Source organism: Anomaloglossus baeobatrachus, chromosome 6 (assembly GCF_048569485.1).
Source record: "Anomaloglossus baeobatrachus isolate aAnoBae1 chromosome 6, aAnoBae1.hap1, whole genome shotgun sequence".
NCBI lineage: Eukaryota > Metazoa > Chordata > Amphibia > Anura > Aromobatidae > Anomaloglossus > Anomaloglossus baeobatrachus.
Genome location: NC_134358.1, coordinates 401457927 through 401476185, shown reverse-complemented (window position 1 = coordinate 401476185; position 18259 = coordinate 401457927). Strand labels below are relative to the sequence as shown.

Here is an 18259-nt window from a genome sequence, read left to right as displayed (position 1 = left end):
CAGACCATCAACCCGGGTGTGGGACCAGCACACCCCTCCAAAAGGCTCCCGGCATTCGTCTTTGGTTTACAAAAGGACTCTGTGTTTATTGACTCCACACATCAGTACAACTTCATCCAGTACTAGGACAACCGAACTGTAAGTTTACTGTTCCCTGCAAAACTACACAATACCCTGGGCCCCGGGACTACACCTCCCCTACCCGTGGAGGGGATCCCACCTTACTGCCCTGCTTCATCAGCCCCAGGCACCCCCATATCTAGGCAGCGGCGGTGTCACCATCCATCACCGCAACCCACAGGTGGCGTCACAGACAATTTCCCTTGTAAATAACCCCTTTTCACTCGTGGGCGACAGACGGCTGCGCGAGCCCCGATCCAGCTGCCACTCAAGCCACAGCCACCGCCCGGATCCGAGTGCCTCGAGCGGCCCCCCGGTTATGATCTGTCCCCCGCCCGCGACATTTTGGCATCACGAACAGGATACTTACCCCATCCACTAACCTGGATGACGTGCGCCTTCTTTTGAACCATGAACTGTTACAAAATTTTGAAAAGTCGCCATTTTGCCGCCATTTTTGAGCACGAAAAACGACAACCCAGCATCTTCTTACCCGAGAAAGGGCGCAAAGAGGAAGCTCCGCCCCCTGGAGATGAGGCGGGCGGAAGTGACTTTCCGAAAACGAAACTAGAGAGCCGTGCGAAGAGTCTGCTCGCGAAAAACCAAGGGGGATGAGAGGACGGAGCGGCATGTAACTAGCGCTGTAAAGTGCAGGGACGCCAGGACTCTGCAGCAACCCGTTCCTGGACACCAACGCGGCAGTGTCACCATCCATCACCGCAACCCATGGGTTGCGTCACAGACAATTTCCCTTGTAAATAACCCCTTTTCACTCGTGGGCGATGGACGACTGCGCGAGCCCCGGATCCAGCTGCCACTCGAGCCACAGCCACCGCCCGGATCCGAGTGTCTTGAGAGGCCCCCCGGTTGTGATCTGTCCCCCGCCCACTACACTAGTACCTAGGTGAACATTGGATTCGTTCCTCTTAATGTATGCTTACCCAGTTGACAGCACATATTTCGAAGTAGGTTTTTGCAGCTTTAGTATGTTTCGTGTTTTTGGTCTTTTTCTTTTTCATTATAATATCTAGCATTGAATCTAACACTTCTCACTTAGGCTACTTTCACACATCCGGTTTGAGCCCTGCGGCTCAATCTGGCTGTGAAAACTATGCAACGGATGCGGTGAAAACACCGCATCCTTTGCATAAGTTTTTACATGCGGCCCGTCCGGTTTTTGCCGCTTGCGGCATGCTACTGAGCATGCGCAGTGGCAAAAACCGCATGCGGCGGCTGTATGCGGTTATTGCCGCATCGCGCCGCATCCGGCCGCCATAGGCATGCATTGAAAAATGCGCCGCAGCGGCCGGATGCGGCGCGATGCGGTGTTTTTTGCCGGAGCAAAAAACGTTGCAGGGCACGTTCGATCCGGCCGCCGCATCGGCTAAATCTGCCGCATGCGGCAAAAACCGGACCGAACGCAAGCCCCTGCGGCACAATACGGCACTAATGTAAGTCTATGCAAAAAAAAAACGCAACCGGCGTTACAAAAGCCGGTTGCGGTTTTTCTGCAGAACGCCGTATTGTGCCGCAGAGCAAAAATCCGGATGTGTGAAAGTACCCTAAGGCTACTTTCACACATCAGTTTTCTGCATTCAGGCACAATCCTTTTTTTTCCTGATGCAAAGGATCCGGCAAAAACGGATGCAAACCGTATCCACCGGATCCGGTTTTTAACGGATCCGTTATGCCGGATGCGTACAAAACCGGATCCGGTGGATACGGTTTGCATCCGTTTTTGCATCCGGTTTGTCCTTTTTTTTGAAGGATCAGCTTTTTTAATTAATTTGGTGCATGCGCAGTTTACAAAAACGGATCCGGTAGCCGCATCCATTTTTTACCGCATTGCGCCGGATCCGGCGTCCATAGGCTTTCATTGTAAAACACGCCGTATCGCGCCGGATCCGGCACGATGCGGTTTTTTTTGCCGGACAAAAAAACGTTGCAAGATACGTTGCCTCCGGCCGCCGCTTTGATAAATTTTGCCGCATCCGGAAAAAACCGGATGCAACGCAAAGCCATCAGGTACAATCCGGTTACAATGCAAGTCTATGGGGATAAAAAGGATGCGGTACCGGATCCGATTTACCCGTTTTTTTCCGGATTGTACCTGATGGCAAAAACCTGATGTGTGAAAGTAGCCTTACTCTCACTCACATCTCCATGCTGTAGAATCAAATCATATATATATATATATATATATATAAATATATATATACATATACAGTATATATATAGCACATATACCTCAATCATATTTGTTGCTCATTTATACTTACGGATTGCAGACGTCATTACCAATCATGGCATAAAAAACTATTGCAGGCTTATCCAATCGCTTATTTCGTGCCATGCTGAAATATAAAATGAAGGGTCAGTATAGCCTAAGGAGCATTACATGGAAAATGAGTAGCACTACTAAGAGAATGAGTCCTAATATTTCTTGTGATAAATGTCCTTTTCTATGGTAAGGCGAAATTTCTTGTACCAAACATGAATTTCACTGTGAAGTAATCCTCGTGGAAGAAATAAAGGGACTCTTTCAGCAGGTTTTTGCTATGTAATTTGAGATCAGCATGACGTAAGGGCAAAGATCCTGATTCTGTACCTTACTGGGTTTCTTGTAGTTTCAATAAAAGCAATGTTTTATCAGCAGAAGACTATTATCTCTAGAGATCTAGTTGTCTCCTGCAATGTAGTCCTCCTGTTCTGTGTAACCATGCCCCCACCAGTGTTTAGCAGCTTTCTTCCTATGTCCAGTGTACACAGAAACCTATCAATCAGTGAGTGGTGGAGTGATGGAGTTATACAGACACCAGCATTAAGAGAACTATTACATTTGCTGCAGATAAATCATTGATTTTCTCAAAACTGCCGTAAGCAGCCTAGTAAGTGACACATGGCTGGAATCAGGATCTCAGTCTTTACATCATGCTGCTCCCAGATTATATAGCAAAAGCCTGGTGACAGATTCCCTTTAATCCAAATGTGAAGTACATCTCATTCCAAACTTATAAATATTTAGTGATGGTCCATCTTTTACCTGTATAATGAACTACATACTGTAGTTCACCCTTAGGCCCACTCCTGGTTTTGGCTTACAAATATTGAGGTAAAAAAACCCCACATCAAATACTCAACGTGTGCACTTGGCCTTAGGAGCACCATGCACACATTGTGTTTTTGCTACTTTTTTCATGCGTATTTTCTTCTTGCAGATTTGGTGCAGAAAACAATCTGCAGCATGTCAATTATTTCAGCGTTTTTTCACCTATTGACTTCAATGGACTAATGTCAAAAATGCTATAAAAACTAAAGGGAGCTTTACACGCTGCGACATCGCTAATGCGGAGTCGTTGGGGTCACAGATTTTGTGACGCACATCCGGCCGCATTAGCGATGTTGCTGCGTGTGACACCAATGAGCGATTTTGCATCGTTGCAAAAACGTGCAAAATCGCTCATCGGTGACATGGGGGTCCATTCTCGATTATAGTTACTGCAGCAGTAACGATGTAGTTCGTCGCTCCTGCGTCAGCACACATCGCTATGTGTGACGCCGCAGGAACGAGGAAGCTCTCCTTACCTGCCTCCCGGCCGCTATGAGGAAGGAAGGAGATGGGCGGGATGTTGCGTCCCGCTCATCTCCGCCCCTTCGCTGCTATTGGGCAGCCGCTCAATGACGTCGCTGTGACGCCGCACGGACCGCCCCCTTAGAAAGGAGGCGGTTCGTCGGTCACAGCGACGTCGCCGGGCAGGTAAGTATGTGTGACGGGTCTGGGCGATGTTGTGCGGCACGGACAGCGATTTGCCCGTGTCGCGCAACAGATGGGGGCGGGTACCCACACTAGCGATATCGGGACCGATATCGCAGTGTGTAAAGTAGCCTTAAGGTAACAAAATAACTGGAATTGCTGCATTTTTGCTTGTGTTTTTATACAGTATATTGATAATAGATATAGAATAGATACAGACTTACAAACATATAATTGCACAACCCCCTGACATATAATATTGCACCCTGTGTAGCTTTTTATGATTAAATAAATGAAAAAAAAGTATGTGGGGTCCCCCCATGTTTGATAACCAGGAAAGGTAAATCAGACAGATGTGAGCTGATATTATCAGGATGGGAAGGGCCATGATTATTATGCCCTCCCCAGCCTAGAAATACCAACCCTCAGCCGCCCCAGAAGTAGCTCATAATGTTGGATGTACCTATTCTGGCACTTTGCCTGGCTCTTCGCTTTTTTGTACCAATAAATCCTTTTTATGGACCTTGGAGTGGAGCCACTTTTTCTTCTGTGGATTACTTGCTGGATATCTGCCTCTTTTCAAGTGTGCCCTCTGAGCATGTTTGATTTTTGGCTGATCTGGAGCAGCTTTCCTCTGGCCACCCAACTATGAAAGGTAAACCCTGGTAGTGCAGGATCAATTATTTGTTTCACTGAACTTTAGTAATGGTATTTAGGGTTGAAGTCAGCTGTGAATTGTCCCAATACACAGCTGGCATCAAGCACTGGTGTTAGTAATGGAGAGGCATCTATCAGACACCTCTATTACTAACCCAGTAAGTAAAAAAGAAAAAAAAAAACACACACACAAATAATTTATTTAAGTAAAAACTCCCCCACACTTTCCATGGTTCAGCATCTTATTAAAAAGAAAAAAAAAGTTTCTACGCAGGTCTGATGTAGTCCAAGGAATCCAACCTATTCCAGAGTGCAGAGTGAGCAGGAACATCTGAAGAACAGTAATGTCACTGCTCTGTAGAGGCCTCGTGAGCTGTGACATCACTGCTCTTCAGAGATGTTCCTGCTCCCTCTGCATTCTGGACTATGTCGGATTGGGGTGGACTATGTCTGACCTGGGTGGGAACTTAGCTTTGTAAAAAAATGGTGGACGAGGGACAGTCCCTTGTTTTTGTCTTTTTTTATGTTTTTCAGTTTTCTATTTGTGAACTATGTCACATTCCCTGAACTATGTCGGACCTGTGTGAAAATTTCTTTTTTTTTTAGAAAATGGTGCACCAGAGAAAGTATGAGAGAGTGTTTATTTAAATAAAGCATTTTTGTGTGTGTTTTTTCCTTTTTACTTATTGAGTTAGTAATGGGAGTGTCTGATAGACACTTCTCCATTACTAACACCAGGGCTAGATGTCTGCTGTGTTTTTGGACAATTCACAGCTGACATCGACCACAACTACCATTACCCCAATTGTTAATGCACCTAGGCAATCAGTAAATTGGCACATCTAATGTAATGCGCCACTTCTGGGGTGGTTGCAGGCTGGTATTTTTAAGATTAGAAGGGAACAATACCCATGGATTTTCCCAACCTGATAATATCACAGCTGTCTGCTTTACTCTTGTTTGTTATCAAATTTGGGGGGACCCGACATCAATTTTTCATGTATTTATTTATTTATTTAATCATAAAAAGCTGTCCAATAAGGTCCACAGGGTGAAAGGGTGATTTTTTTTACCCTATTTTTAGGACTATAAGACGCACTTTTATCCACCAAATTTGGAAGGAAACTAGAGGTGCGTCTTATAGTCTGAATGTACCTGGCTCGCTGTGGGGGTGGGTGGATGCAGTGGAGCGGAGTCACAGGAGGCAGGAGCAAGGTCGTCACTGCAGGAAGCTGGCAGTGGCAGGTGCTTGAATATTCATTTCCCCTTAAAAGGAAAACTAATATTCACTGCTCCCCATAATCCCACCCACTTCATGGCACCAAGGTCAGTGAGACTAAATGACTGAAGATTTTTACTATCACTGACACCAGCGGGATGGTGGGTGGGCGGGATTATAGGCGTGGTGAGCAGTGAATAGTCATTTGTTTCCCTTTAATGAGAAAATTAATATTCACTCTTACTGCCGCCGCCGACTTCCTGCAGTGGTTATCCTGGATGGTGAACAGATATACCAGGAGGAGGAACACATACATCAGGATAGAGGACATATGAGTATATATCAGGTTGGGCCACATATGTACAAGGATGGGGGAAATTAGTACAGAATTGGGTGACATTACAGTGTCAGCAGCAGATTTCCCCATAGAAGTGAATTATAACTACATTTTTTTTGCTTCATTTTTTTTTCCAATGTTCCTGTTCTAAGGCTAGGGCCCCACTTTGCGTTTCCACCTGCGTTTTTGGTGCTTTTTAGGTCCGTTTTGAGAAGCACCTTTTCATGCCAAAAGTCATGCGTTTTGATTTCACAGCAAAGTCTATGGAAAATGGGGATTTCTAGACCCCACTTTGCATTTTAAAAAGCTGCATTTAATTTGCATATTTTGTGGCAAAAAACATGCGTTCAAAGAAGCAGCATGTCCATTGTTTTTGCCATTTTGGGTGCGTTTTGCTAACAATGAAGTCTATGAGAAATGGCAAAAACCAAGATTCCAGCAAATTCCTGCGTTTTACCTGCTTTTCCAGTGCAGAAAACATGCGTTTTGGACTTCAAAATAATGATTTCATATGTCCCTTTGCACACACACATTGTCCGACAATTAAAAATAAGAATTTTAATAAATTATTGCAATTTTTCTATTAAATATCATATTACCGCTATAATTTCATTAAAGTAATCTATTTTCATTATTTTTAACAAAAATATAGATTTGTTTCTTTTTTTCCAATTTTTTCATTGAGTTTGACTATTTAAACTTTATTTAGCAGTGTCATGATTTTCAAAACGCATCTATCAAAACGCAGGTGGAAAAGCAGGTAAAAAGCGCTGAAAACGCATCTAAAATGCGGTAAATACGCATGCGTTTTCAGCGCTAAATTTCTGAAAAAGGCAACTTTGGTCAAATCAATTAAGCCCAAAACGTGCGTTTAGAACTGCAAGTAGGAGAACGCAAAGTGGGGCCCTAGCCTTAAACCTAAGTGTGTTTTATGGTCTGGTGAGTCTTATCAGCTAAAAAATACTGTATATGTTGGGGAGTTCTTCAATTATATGTCAATATGTCTTTGTATGTCTAATCTATATACAGTTGTGCTCAAAAGTTTACATACCATGGTGGATTTTTTTGCTTTCTTGGCCTTTTTTCAGAGAATATGAATGATAACACAAAATCTTTTTTTTTCACTCATGGATAGAGGTTGGGTGAAGCCATTGTCAAACTACTGTGTTTTCTCTTTTTAAATCACAATGACAACCAAAAACATCCAAATGACCCTGATCAAAAGTTCACATACCCCAGTTCTTAATACCAATTATTGCCCCCTCTAACATTAATGACAGCTTGAAGTCTTTTGTGGTAGTTGTGGATGAGGCTCTTTATTTTCTCAGATTATAAAGCTGCCCATTCTTCGTCCCAGAAACTCACTCAGCTTTTATGCACACGCTGATTACAAGCAAAGAGGTCACAGGTGAGGATGTTACCTTTATTACCCATTCAAACCCATTTGTGCCAACTTCTGTGCATGTTATCAGGCCAAAATCACCAGGGTATCAGGGTCATTTGGATGTTTTTGGTTGTTATTATGATTTAAAAAGAGAAAACACAATAGTTTGACAATAAATGGCTTCACCCAACCTCCATCCATGAGTGGAAAAAGAAGATTTTGTGTTATCATTCATATTTTCTGAAAAAGTCCATGAAAGCAAATAATCTGCCGGGGAATGTAAACTTTTGAGCACAACTGTATATCTATCTATTATCTATCTCTATAGCATTAACTCCTATCGATAAATTCTAGAAAAACGATTCATGACAAAAGCTTTGAAAATGCAGCAAAACGTGCATTTTTGCAGCTTTTTTCCAGCCAAGAGATGCAGAAATCTCTGCACCTAAATACTGAATGTGTGCACAGACCCTTAGGCTACGTTCACACACTGCATTTTTTTGACGCTGCGTTTTTGTGCGTTTTTGGCCGCTAAAACCGCACAAAAACGCACCCGTGTCGAAAAAACGCGTCAAAAACCGCATGCGTTTTTACCGCGATTTAGGGCATTTTTGGCTGCGTTTTGCGTTTTTGATCTCTGCGTTTTGCTGCGTTTTTCCAATGCATTGCATGGGGGGAAAGCGCAGAAAAACGCAGGAAAGAATTGACATGTCCATTTTTTTTTTCAAGCTCAAAAACGCAGCTTAAAAAAAAAGTTGTGTGCGGACAGCAAAAATGAAAACTCATAGACTTTGCTGGGGAAGCAAAGTCATGCAGTTTTGAGGCCAAAAACGCACCCGGAAAAAGCGCAAAAACGCCGCGAAAAACACATTGTGCGCACATAGCCTTACAGTTCTCCTGTTATTAGGTCACGTATTAACTGGTGATCTGCATTCACAAGCAATATCTATGATTATTACCAGCACAAGACTCAGCATTACCTGATCAAATATGACTGTAAATTGTTAGATGATCCTCCTGTCAAGATATGAAGAAGGAAAAGTTGAGGCAAAGTTCCTTACACTGACTGATGAAAGCTTGGATGGGAACTAAAATACAGTACAGTAGATACATGAAAAGTTAAGTATCTATTTTTTTATTAAATTATTTCATTTATCTTGAAAACATTTTTTCTCCATTCTTGTCATTAGCAGATTTCTTCCATATCCATGCCACTGTTGTATTGCAGAAGCTGAATGCTGTATTTCACACAGATCTGCCATTACCATCAGCCTCAATGATAAATAAGCATATGTGGCACCCTGGCCTAGCCAGGTCGTCACACATAACACACAAACACCCCCCCACCCCCATTAGACAGGGACACCAGACAAACAAAAACCCTTGTTGCCTCCCTCCAGTGTCTGATGTCCACACCAGGTGGGGCGGAGCCAAGCAGTTGGCCCCACCCACCGAGGAGTTCACAGGCCTGGAGGCGGGAAATGTGACAGATAGAGTTTGGAGTTTGAGGAGTGAGGAGTAAGCACTTGGGTGTCTGGGTTTGTGACCCAGGCACTGACAGCAAAGTTGGCAGACGGTGGTGGCTGTCTGCAGGAGTGGTGGAGCAACGCGGAGCCGTAGGACCGGGGACAGGCGACGGCCCGCCGGTACCGACCGGGGAGCGAAGTGAAGCCAGCACACTTCAGCCATCGGACCCCGACCAGGCTTGGAGCCGCCGACAATAGTCAGATCCGAATGTGACTGGAACTCCAGGGGTTTCACAACAGCAAAAGTCCCGATTGAAGGCAACAGCCCACACCGTGAGGGTAAACAGCTACCGCCTAAGGCTAGAGACCCAAGGGCCAGCGTCTGCGGGCAAACGGGCTCCTCCGGTACCCATACACCGGGGAGCGGACTACCGTTGGGAATCCATAGTAGTCAGCAAGAGAACATTAAGGTGCAGGGAAAGACAGCCACCATCACCTGTCCGGGGAGAAGCACTGCAGCCGGCTGCGGGACCCGTCCATCCAGCCATTTGGTTTACCGAGGACTTTGTACCTTTCTTGCTGAGTGAGTACACCCGTGCCAACCGCACCGCACCGCGCTGTCCCTGCAACCCTGCACCTCACCAACCCTGCCTCCCCGTCACATCATCGGGCCCCGGGACCACCGACCCCTACCCACGGAGGGGGAAAACAACATCCCAGCTGCTCCTTACCATCGCTCCCGGGATCCCCGTCATCAACAGCGGTGGTGCCTATCTTCACCACGACCCGTGGGTGGCGTCACGGACTAAATCCCCCAAACCAACCACCCCTTTCACTCACGGGCGTGGAGAGCCGCTCGAGTCCCCGGATCCGGCCCACCACTCGAGCCACCGAGCAGCAGCAGCAGCCGCAACAGAGCCGGATCCGAACGTTGGCGAGAGCGCAGCAGCGACGGCGTCCTCCCCGCCCGCGACACATATTTACCCTGCAAGGTATGACTTTTTTTTTAACACAGTTTTACTCTATTTTTTTTAACAATAGCAGCTTGGTACGTGCCCTTGTATTTTCCCTCTTACATTTATATTATGCATCCACCTTTGCTAATTCCTTTGTATTTACATTATAAGTAAGTAGGCCAGAATACTTAATTTTCTGATTTGACACATACCATTCCTAGCTATGTTCTGGTAATCTCGATGGTTGCAACGGTTCCAGTTTCTTAACCGTAGATATAAAGACTGTGTCCATCCCCTAAAGAAAAAAAATCAATATTTCACTTGGAAAAAGCAAGTAGAAAGTGAAATATATATATACAGTACAGACCAAAAGATTGGACACACCTTCTCATTCAGAGTTTTCTTTATTTTCATGACTCTGAAAATTGTAGATTCACATTGAAGGCATCAAAACTATGAATTAACACATGTGGAATGAAATACTTAACAAAAAAGTGTGGAACAACTGAAAATATGTCTTATGTTCTAGGTTCTTCAAAGTAGCCACCTTTTGCTTTGATTACTGCTTTGCACACTCTTGGCATTCTCTTGATGAGCTTCAAGAGGTAGTCACCAGAAATGGTCTTCCAACAGTCTAGAAGGAGTTCCCAGAGATGCTTAGCACTTGTTGGCCCTTTTGCCTTCACTCTGCGGTCCAGCTCACCCCAAACCATCTCGATTGGTTCAGGTCTAGTGACTGTGGAGGCCAGGTCATTTCACGTAGCACCCCATCACTCTCCTTCTTAGTCAAATAGCCCTTACACAGCCTGGAGGTGTGTTTGGGGTCATTGTCCTGTTGAAAAATAAATGATGGTCCAACTAAACGCAAACCGGATGGAATAGCATGCCGCTGCAAGATGCTGTGGTAGCCATGCTGGTTCAGTATGCCTTCAATTTTGAATAAATCCCCAACAGTGTTACCAGCAAAGCTCCCCCACACCATCACACCTCCTCCTCCATGCTTCACGGTGGGAACCAGGCATATAGAGTCCATCCGTTTTCTGCGTCGCACAAAGACACGGTGGTTGGATCCAAAAATATCAAATTTGGACTCATCAGACCAAAACACAGATTTCCACTGGTCTAATTTCCATTCCTTGTGTTCTTTAGCCCAAACAAGTCTCTTCTGCATGTTGCCTGTCCTTAGCAGTGTTTTCCTAGCAGCTATTTTACCATGAAGGCCTGCTGCCCAAAGTCTCCTCTTAACAGTTGTTCTAGAGATGTGTCTGCTGCTAGAACTCTGTGTGGCATTGACCTGGTCTCTAATCTGAGCTGCTGTTAATCTGCGATTTCTGAGGCTGGTGACTCGGATAAACTTATCCTCCGCAGCAGAGGTGACTCTTGGTCTTCCTTTCCTGGGGCGGTCCTCATGTGAGCCAGTTTCTTTGTAGTGGTTGATGGTTTTTGCCACCCACTGCACTTGTGGACACTTTCAAAGTTTTCCCAATTTTTCGGACTGACTGACCTTAATTTCTTAAAGTAATGATGGCCACTCGTTTTTTTTTTTTACTTTGCTGCTTTAATCTTGCCATAATACAAATTCTAACAGTCTATTCAGTAGGACTATCAGCTGTGTATCCACCAGACTTCTGCACAACACAACTGATGGTCCCAACCCTATTTATAAGGCAAGAAATCCCACTTATTAAACCTGACAGGGCACACCTGTGTAGTGAAAACCATTTCCGGTGACTACCTCTTGAAGTTCATCAACAGAATGCCAAGAGTGTGCAAAGCAGTAATCAAAGCAAAAGGTGGCTACTTTGAAGAACCTAGAATATAAAACATATATTCAGTTTTTCACACCTTTTTGTTAAGCATTTAATTCCACATGTGTTAATTCATAGTTTTGATGCCTTCAATGTAAATCTACAATTTTCAGAGTCATGAAACTAAAGAAAACTCTTTGAATGAGAAGGTGTGTCCAAACCTTTGTTCTGTACTGTATATGTATATATATATATATATATATATATATATATATATATATATATATATATATATATATATATATATTTTATTTATTTATTTACTTTTTAATATATTTTTATTAATTTTGATAAAACATTACATAGAAAAACAACTTGAATATTTGAAAATAGAAATTCAGCAGCTTACAGTTTGTACACAAATCATTGCGCATCAAGCGTTACATTTCAAGATATACCTGAGGGCTAGTCCCTTGTATTCCTTTCAGTTCTACCCCACCAATCCCCCTCATTCTCTCACTTCCAAACCTCCCAAGGTTCTTCGTAATTTTCCGTATGGTACCAAACTGTGGCAAGGAACGGTCTCATCATTTGTGCTATCTCATCCAGGCTATAATATGCTATTATGAAGTTCTTCCAGTTTTTTTTAAAGTATTTACCAATTCTCTCTTTTTCCCTCTCTGCATCCAACCCTCCAAAACCAGTAGATGTTTCATCTGAATCATAATATCATCTAAAGAGGGGATGTTTCGTAGAGAGCCAATTTTTAAGTATTGCCCTCTTAGCTGATAGCAGAATAACAGGCAGCAATTCGGGTGGGTATTTCAACCTGCCCCCTCATCATTCTCCTCCTTCCATTTATGGAATAAGACCAAAGTGGGTTTCAGGCAGATTGTGAGTTTCCAAATTTCAAAAACACATTTTATGATTTGAGTCCAAAGGGGCTGGAAATGAGAACTGGTCCACAACCCATGGAATAGGTCCGTCGCCTGATCTTTGCACCTAGGGCAGTGTGTAATTCTGTCTGGTTTCACTTTTGTCTGGGGCAGATATAACGCATATATTGCCCTGTGCATTATTCTGAACTATGTTTCCCTCCATTGCTCATTCATGACTGTTTTCCGGAGCTGGGCCCACCCCTCCCTAATCTTCCCACCCAAGTTTGGACTGTTCAATTGCCTTTCACAAGACCTAAAGAAGGCCTCCGGATGTTGTCCAATGAGCCAATCCCTCATTGCCCCATTCAGCCACAATATAGAAGAAGATGTGGCCGAGTTTTTTACCAGGCAATCAAATGTGTTACACATCACCTAATGGGACACATCCACCAGACTGTCCTGGACACTATGTTTCACCTGGTCAAATGAATTAACTGATTAGGCTTAAGGAGGTACTTCTCCTTCAATTCCTCCCTTTCTAGCCACCTCAGTTCACTAGAATGTTTGAGATGAGAGACATTATGGATCCCGTTCACTCTCCATTCCTCAAATAGTTTGTTACTAAAGCCTGCTTTACATGTTACGATTCTGCATACGATATCGTATGTGATCGTAACCGCCCCCATCGTATGTGCGGCACGTTTAATTTTGTTGAATGTGCTGCACAAACAATTAACCCCCGTCACACGTACTTACCCGTCCATATGACCTCGATGTGGGCAGCGATTGTCCACTTCCTGGAGTGGGAGGGACGTTGAGCGTCACATCGACATCACGCGACAGCTGGCCAATAGAAGCGGAGGGGTGGAGATGAGCGGGACGTAAACATCCCGCCCACCTCCTTCCTTCCACATTGCTGGCCGGGAGCCGCAGGACGCAGGTAAGATCTGTTCATCATTCCCGGGGTGTCACACACTGCGATGTGTGCTACCCCGGGTACGATGAACAACCTAACGTTCAATTCATGAGGAATGAACTATGTGTATGCGATGAACGTTTTACAGTTCATTCACAATCGCATGTAGCTGTTACACACTACAATGTACTTTACAATGCCGGATGTGCGTCACTTACGACGTGACCCCGCCGACACATCGTAAGATTTATTGTAGTGTGTAAAGCGGGCTTAACCCCTTGTAAGAACTCTGGGTTGTTCCATTTAGGTAAGTATTTAGAGATTCTATGTGAGAGTTCGTAATGTTTCCTTACTATCTTCAACGTTGCTATAGTGTCTCTAACCAGGGACGAGTGTTTGAATTGAGGAGGTAACGCCAACTGACTTGAGTGTAACAGAGCCAAAAGATCCCAGTGTTGGGCACAGTCCCTTTCAAAGGCTATTGCCGCGTACTGTCCGGAGCCATGGCTACAATCCATCAAATATCTAGTTAGGCATGCTATATTGTATCCTCTAATATTTGGGAGGTTTAGACCTCCATTATCTTTAGAAGCCATCAGTTTCTTTAACCCTATGAGTGGCTGTTTCCCTCTTCAGATAAAATGCAAGAATGCTTTATTTAGCGATACTACGTCTCTATGTTTTAGGAGTAAGGGGAGGTTTTGTATGTGGTACATTAGCCTGGATACTGACAACATCTTGATCAGATGCACTCTTCCTATCATATTTAATGGAAGCTCCTGCCATCTTTTAAGATCTTCTGCTATGCGTTTTAGCAGGGGTGGAAAGTTTAGGCCATATAGAGTTTCCGGGGACCCTTCCGATTTTCACCCCCAAATAAGTTATAAATAACTTGGCTACTGAGATCCCCGCAAAAACCTGGGTTTGGTGCTGGTGTATACTCTGTTTCCATATATAGAGCAACTCGCACCTTGTTGTATTGATCCGAAAACCCGAATATTCCCCAAATGCTCGCAAACTAAATATTATCCACGGGACTTGGTTTATTGGGTCAGAGAGGAAGAGTCGTCTGCGAAAAAAGTTGCTTGGAGTCCCTTTTTATTTATGGAGATACCTTGATATCTGTTATCTGGCCCGATAACAGTCTCACCAGGGGTTCAAGTGCCAAATTGAAGAGCAGCGAGGAGAGAGGACAGTCTTGTCTGGTCCCCTTAAACAGCTGAAAGGGGGCTCGACAAAAAAACAGGAATGTATACTAGTGCCTTTGGGGACATGTATATTGCTCGGATATATGTGAAAAAGGATCCCGAGAAATGCATCTCATCTAATACTCTAAAAAGCCATGGCCACTCGATGTTATCTTTCTCAGCTTTCTAAGCGTCTATTGTTAGCAGTGCAGGAGTTTCTGTGTCTTTAGGCTAGAGGTTTATTCTGTCCAGGGCCAGGAGGACTTTTCTAATGTTTGCCGTGGCAGATCTTTTCTTAAAGAAACCTGCTTGGGCAGGAGAGATTAATTGTGGCAAAATTTCTGCTAATTGGTCTTCCATTATTTTGGACAGTATTTTAATGTCTAAGTTAATAAGGGATATGGGTCTGTATGACCCCGGGTTCAATGGGTCCTTCCCCTGTTTTGGAATCAATTTTATGTATTCTAAATTTGAAAAGTCACTTTCCCCTCCAGAACATTGTTATACAATGTCAGCAATATGGGTGAGACTTCTACCATTGTCTTATAGAATTCCCCGGTGTACCATTGGGTCCTGGGGCTTTGTGATTATGTACGTTTTTAATTGTCCAAGCAACATCCTTCCCCGTGACTCCTGCGTTTAGGTATGTTCGATGTTCTTCCGTCAGCTTAGATATATTCTCCTTAGTTAGAATATTATTAGCAGGGATATCTCCATTCCCGTCAGTTGAATAGAGATTCTTATAGTACGTTCCCAATATTTAAATTATTTTCCTAAAGTCATTGTGGAGCTCCCCTTTGTGGCCTTTCATCTGTATAGGGCTTTGCGGTATAAATCTGTTCCTTACTAAATTTGCCATCAGCTTCCCTGATTTGTTCCTGAATCTATGTAAAGTGGTTTCCTGGGCAGACATAAACAATTCCTCCCTTTTGTCTGCCCACATATTGAAAGCCCTCCGCTCTGACTGCCACTCCTCTTTGTTTTCTTTGGTCGGATTGTGCTGGAAAACCGTGTAGGCCTGTCTCACCCTCGCCGAGGCTTCATTGAAGTGGGTGTGAATCTTTTTTCAAAGCAGAAACATAGGCAATTATTTTGCCTGTTATTACGGCTTTTGCTGTGTTATTTGCTGTGCAATAAGGGAGTATCCCCATGTTGACTATTGTGAAACAAAAACTCTGACCACCACTCCTTGATCTTTAATGCAAAGTTTTCATTACCATGAAGGAAATCTGGGCATCTCCACAAATAATCCGAGCCCTTCGGGTGGATGTCCACCATCTCCACCACCACCAGTGTATGATCAGATATCACCAAGTCGTGTATAGAGACAGAGCGGAGTAAGCGCATCACATTGTTTGAAACTTAAAAATAGTCGATTTGGGACCACGAATCATTTGCATGGGAATAGTGCGTGAATTCCTTATCCTGGGGGTGCATATGTCGCCATGCGTCATGTAGAGCTGTGGTCTCTAGGAGTGGTTTAATGACTTTGTCCTGGCTTCGCGGCGGTTTAGACCTGTTATTTGGGATTTTTCTATCTTCTGATGGCAAAACCACAGAGTTGAAATCCCCCCCCCACTATTGTGTTGGGGTGCGAGTGCTCTAGGAGTTTAGGTTCCAGCTGATGGAAAATTGGCTTATTGTTATCATTAGGGGCACAGACATTAAAACATTGAAGTGCCCCCTGAAACCTCTATCGTGACCACATGTCTGCCCTCTATATCTGCATATATATCTATACCTCAATATTGTAGTTTTCTGTGCACTAGTGTGATAACCCCAGCTTTCTTTTTGATAGATGGGGAGCCATATGTGTTACCCACCCACAGCCTACACATCCTTTGTATTTCCTGTGCCTCTAGCTGCGTCTCTTGTAAAAACGCTATATCTGGTTTGAGGCGATTAAGATGGCGCAGAACTTTAAGCCGCTTCTGGGGAGAGCGTAGTCCTTTGACGTTCCAGGTGACTATCCGCATGAATTGCAATTGCAAATAGAGGACTTATACAAACTATAAAACTGTTATACTTCCTTACTGCTGCTGTCAAATTAAAACATATCCTAGAGTAAACACCTAAAACTAGCCTATAGGCACCATTACAAATAGAAGGATTAACTTTCTCTTTTCTTCGTAACAATAGACAGAAGTGTATTTTTTCAGAGCCACTGCTCAATCTTTCCCTAACTTCACACTTCACTTCTTCCCGATCATGCCTCCGAGGCCCATCATCCCCCTTATGATACCTTTTAAACTGTAATTCAAAGAGAACAGCATTTCACAACTGTGGAAGAGGAGACAAGGGGAGGGAAAACCGAGAGTGGGAAGGGGGGGAGATAGAGGGGTGAGAAGAAAAGGATAGAGAGTGGGAGGTGGGGTTATTTGGGGGAGGAAGGAGAGGATAGAGGGGGCAGGAGGTGTTATTAGGGGGAGGAAGGAGAGGATAGAGGGGGGGGGACTCCTTATGCCATCCACATTACCAACACTTCCATTAAGTCCACAGAGTTTCTGTAGCATGTTCTGGGGCTAAGTTAATAAGTTAACCTCCAACCATTTGAAAAGGAAAAAAAACAGTCTAGTTTCTGTGGTACCTCTCAGGCGGCTATAATCGGCTTGCGGTTCTGCCTCTGATCTTTTGGTCTGACTGGTGATGGTCTTCCAGAAGCTCCCTTTGTCGAGCAATGGCCGTGCCGCTGGTTGTCCTCCGGTGTGGGAGATTTTCTGGATCTTGGAGGACTGTCCATTCGTTCGACGAAGTCTTCTGCTTCCTTCGGATTGGAAAACCTGTTGGAGGAGCGTTCTCTGTGACAGATGACTAACACAGCAGGATATCTCAGTTGGAACCTTATATTACGTTTGAACATGGCTGAGCATGTAGGTGTAAACATCCTGCGTTGTCTGGTGACAACCGCTGAGAAGTCCTGAAACAGCAGGATTCGAGTTCCATTCACTTCTATGGGATAATGTGCTTTCTTGTATGCCTGAATTATCTCCTGCTTGTCAGTAGAGTCCAGATATTTTGTTATGACTTGTCTTGGGCGCTTTATGGTCTCCTCCAGATTCCTCCTTGGTGGACCAACACGATGGACTCTTTCTATCCTCTTACCCACTGAGACTCCCAGGGCTTTAGGTATGATTGATTCACATATTCCTCGCAGTTTCTCCTGTGGATATGATTCTGGGAGACCGACTATGCGTATATTGCTTCTTCTGGATCTGTTCTCCAAGTCACCAATACGGTCTCTTAGGATTAGATTTTCTCTAGATAGGTGCATTACCGTCGTGTGGTCAGAGTTAAAATCATCTTCCATGGTGGATAACCTGGTTTCTAAAGCCGCCACTTGTTCCACTGTCTCATCAAGATGGTTTTGCAGCGCTTGGAGAGCCTTGGTGACTGTTTCTTTAAGTGTGCTGGAGATGTCCTGCAGGATGTTATTTGCTACTTCAGAGGCTAGGCGCTTACAGTCAATACCTTCCACCACTTTAAATATGTCTGAGGTACTTGGGGTTCCACTGAAAGCTGTCGTGTCCTCATTTTCTGCTGTCTGTCCAATCTGGGTGTGCTTAGATCAGGGGTCTCAAACTCGGCTGGGTGTATGGGCCGCACAGAGGAAAAAAATAATTTGGGGGGCCGCATTCTT

General features: G+C 44.2%; 1 protein-coding gene across 3 annotated transcripts in view; it reads right to left on the bottom strand.

The window, feature by feature from the left end:
* Positions 1-18259, bottom strand: part of AOAH (acyloxyacyl hydrolase) — a 201198-nt gene that overhangs the window by 32993 nt on the left and 149946 nt on the right. For all 3 annotated transcript variants that reach the window (XM_075316585.1, XM_075316587.1, XM_075316586.1), the window contains 3 exons: positions 10106-10188; positions 8452-8488; positions 2400-2474 (listed from right to left, as the gene is read on the bottom strand). In XM_075316585.1, the coding sequence (XP_075172700.1) occupies positions 2400-2474; positions 8452-8488; positions 10106-10188 (195 nt within the window). The remainder of the gene's footprint in view (positions 1-2399; positions 2475-8451; positions 8489-10105; positions 10189-18259) is intronic.